Source organism: Cystoisospora suis, assembly GCF_002600585.1.
Source record: "Cystoisospora suis strain Wien I chromosome Unknown contig_4201, whole genome shotgun sequence".
NCBI classification, from domain to species: domain Eukaryota; phylum Apicomplexa; class Conoidasida; order Eucoccidiorida; family Sarcocystidae; genus Cystoisospora; species Cystoisospora suis.
In genome coordinates this window covers 1-3,713 of record NW_027156993.1, presented here as the reverse complement: position 1 = coordinate 3,713, position 3,713 = coordinate 1, and the positions used below count along the sequence as shown (strand labels likewise).

The following is a 3,713-nucleotide window of genomic DNA, read 5'->3' as shown; positions in this document are numbered from 1 at the left end:
CGATAATTATATCAATGCTAAATGATATATAGATTTTGTTTTCTTCGTCTCATCCATCTCATTCATCCATCAACTCCAAAGAGAGACCACTGGGACATTCTTGCATTCTGTCTATCTCTCCTTCTCAAAGTGGATCAACCTGTTTGAATGACGGGAAGTTGCTCTCTGTCTCAGTGACCCTACTTTTAACAAGCGTCAACCCGTTTCTTCTCTTTCACGGTTTCAAGGCCTGTATGTGGATATGGATGATGGTAAAGGAATCAATCGTTCACGAACTCTTTTCCTTTTCGACAAAAAAAGGAATGACTCCAACGTAACACCTGAGAAGGAATAACTTCTCTTATCCCGTGGAAGGGTGAACTGAGCTGTAGTATTGCTGTCATCATTCTCCAGGCAGATCTCCCAGATACCAGGAAGAAGAATACTGTAAGGATTCTCTCCCTTGCCTATCTCACGAGTCACCAACACAACCACCTACCGAGCATATCACTCTTTTCCAAAGTCCCACTTTCTCTGTATAAATTCATGATATCTTCCTCACTGAGTGGCTCTCTTCTCTGCTTTCCGAACCGAGGAAAGACCCTTTCCTTACGGACATCTGGACAAAGATAGTCTTCTGTCCCCCCTCTCTGTCCGTCACGCGCTCCCAGCCAGACCTCACAAATGTTTGCGTTCATCAAGAGATTCGTAAGGACTGCCTCCGTCATCCTTTATGAAACAATTCAGTCTTTACTTTCTCTCATGTCCCGTACGAAAACCGTCAGAGACCCAAAAAGATGATGCCTACCAGACAGGCTGATAGATCCACTCTCAACGCAAATCCAAAGAAAGATAGGTAAAGGTCTCAGAAAGATGTCTTTCTCTCCTTCTTTCCGTTATTCACCCTTGGAGAAAAACGACGCTTCTCTCACACTTGGCAGGAGTGTTTTGATATCCTCTCACGATGAATAAACATGCTTACCCCTAGGGAAAAGAGACACCGAGGGGAGAAATTCTCCACCTTCACTTTGTTGAGCAGAGAGCCACCTCTAGGCCTTCTTCCATACTTGTCATGAAGTTAAGGAAGCTGTCTATACAAAGAAGCAAACAGGAGTGAGTTTCTTCGTCCATATATTTCATTCTCCGCCTCTTGAGAAAAAGGCTTATGTCCACTGAACTAAGAATGGATTCAAAAGACACAAGTGCTCTGTCTTCATGCGTACAAGGGAAGAGAGTTATATACATATACGTTCATAGATATGCTTGAAGATTCTCTATGAATCTTTCTCTCTTTCTTTGGTTGACTAAAGAAAGGTAAAAGTTAAGACTTGAGAAGAAATCCATAAGAGAATTTCATCTAAGTGGAAGATAGATGAAAAGGTTGTCTCATTCACTGCCGTTACGGACTTCGTGGTACTGCTTTTACTCGTAACTATGCGCTCTGTACGGATAGATAAATAGAGAGATGAATAGATAGATGGATGCTCTAGGATAGAGAGGAGAGAGACGAAAGAGAGATCATCCCTAACGATAGATAGGCAAGTAGATAATGTTAGACGGGCCGATGCGGTAAGATAGATACTCGATGGACTGAATTGGAAGAGCTGTCTGTGCACATGCACTTCTCATGCCTATCGGGCGACGGGAGGCCTGAGAGTTCTATTCATTCCTTCATACAATGCCTCTGTCTAACAAGGCAAATTGTGAAATAACTTGCTTCACGTGAGTTAACTTCAATCGCGTCTGTGTTAGGTTTCTTTTTGTCGATTTTTTCCTTCACCTCCCATCCCCATCACTCCTTACCGTTTCTTGCTTGACCCTCTGTCATTCTACATTTCGAACTCATCAAAAAGAACGAAGAAGAAGAAGAATAGAACCCGAACTTCCACTCTCATTCAGACCGATCTGAAGTGTGCGTTTATAAAGAAGAATCTCTTGCATGCGTGATCTACGGGGATGTGACAGATAGAAGCTGCGTATCTAACCGAGAGGAACAACAGGAAGAAAAAGAAATGCTTGTGTAAGATATTCTTACACATCCTTTTTCTGTCTGTAAGGAGCAACTAAGACGTTTAGTGATTCACACTCCAAACAGCCAAGTACCTGCCTGCCTTGTTCTATCTATTTGCTTCTCTCTCTATCTTCTCTCCTGCCTCTCTAGCATCATTTCCGGAGGAGAGATCAACATTGTGAAGAGGTTTGAAATAATGCTATCGTAGTCCAAGAGAGAAGGAAGAAAGAGTAAAAAAGGCCAAAGAAAAACCGAGATGACCGCCATCTAATTTGTGACACGATGAACTGAAGCAACGAAACTGCTCCTTTTTCTTTCTTTCTTTCTCACTCTTTCTTTCTTTCTTTTCTTTTCACCAACCCTGCAAGAGATGAGAAGTGCACCTAGATCTTTCCACTTCTTTCTTTCTCAAGAGAGAGAGAACGAAGAAGAAGAGGGACCTTATCATTCTCAACCTGGGCGTTCTTCTGCTACTACTACTACTACTACTTCTACTACTCCATTCATCCGTCATCTGTTCAAAATAAACTTCTATACATGCCTCTCTCGCAACATTGCAATTCTATAAAAAGCTTCTTTCTTTCCATTAGAAACTTCTTCTTTTCCAGAAAGAATCGAAGAGGAAGTACGAATCTTGTACCTGTAGTATTTCCTCTCTCTCCTCTCCTTCTTCTTCTTCTTCTTCAGCCTTTTTACGCGCCTCGGATTCTCGTTCTCTTCTTCTTTTGCAGATCAATCACTTTTCTTAGCAGAATGAATATGATCCATGAACTCTTCTACGAAGAGCCTAAGTCCCACATAGACAGATAAAACACCTTTCTTCTCGACCTTCTTCTCCTTCTTCATCGTTGTCTTCTTCTTTCTATTCATGACTTCTTTCCTCTCTCTTTTCTTTTTTCTTCTTCTTTCTCTTCTTCGTGAACATCATCGGTTTCTCCCTCTTGGATGACTTTCTTTCACCTTCTTTCTCTCTATCTCTCTCCTTTCCTCTATCTACAACACCATAAGAGAGATAGGTAGGTTCTTTTCTAACAGGTACGTATCTTTCCTTTTTCTTGAACTTTCTTTCTTTGCCCTTCTCTCCATTTATCCCTCAATCATCTCAAATACTGTCACAGACCACTTCGGAAGCTTCACAGCTAGCCTTGCATGCGCCGAAGAATATAAAAGCTCTTCGTGATGTCCCTTTACTCCTTCTCCACTCGAAGAAGAAGAAGCGGTCCAACTTCCTTCCCACCCGCCGAATTCTTCCGCTTGAGAATTGAAGATTTGACGAAAGCGTTTCTCTCGCCATTCTGTTTGAACTTCGTAATCGCGTCCATCCCATTGCGATTCAGAGCAATTCAAAACGATCAGTAAGCTCCCTCGTGCAAATCCTATTTGCATGCAAAGAAAAAGAAGAAGAAGGGGAAGAGTGACGGAAGATATAGCATAAGGAGAAGGAGAAGAAAACACATGAACTTCTATAGAAGGAGAACAACAAGAAGAAAAAGAAAAGGGAAGTTCGTTAAAATATAAATAAATAAATAAATAGAGAGAGAGACAGAGACAGGGGCAAACGTGGGTTGTTTCTTGACTTGGTGAGACATAGAAAAGAAGATCCCCTTCATTCATTCGTTAGTCATCCGCATGTATAGTCACTTCATTTCTCTCGTATGTATGTAGAGACAGAGAGACATGTAAGAAGATAAACTTATCCTTACATACAGAGAGAGAGAGAGAG

General features: G+C 41.6%; 1 protein-coding gene across 1 annotated transcript; it reads right to left on the bottom strand.

Moving 5' to 3' along the window:
- Positions 1-1,356: 1,356 nt before the first annotated feature.
- CSUI_007805 (alpha catalytic domain-containing protein) lies at positions 1,357-3,370 on the bottom strand (the record flags this gene model as incomplete). The annotated part of the gene is made up of 1 exon (XM_068067948.1): positions 1,357-3,370. A coding segment is annotated over one exon (294 nt), but the record flags the coding sequence as incomplete, so codon positions are not given.
- Positions 3,371-3,713: the final 343 nt, after the last annotated feature.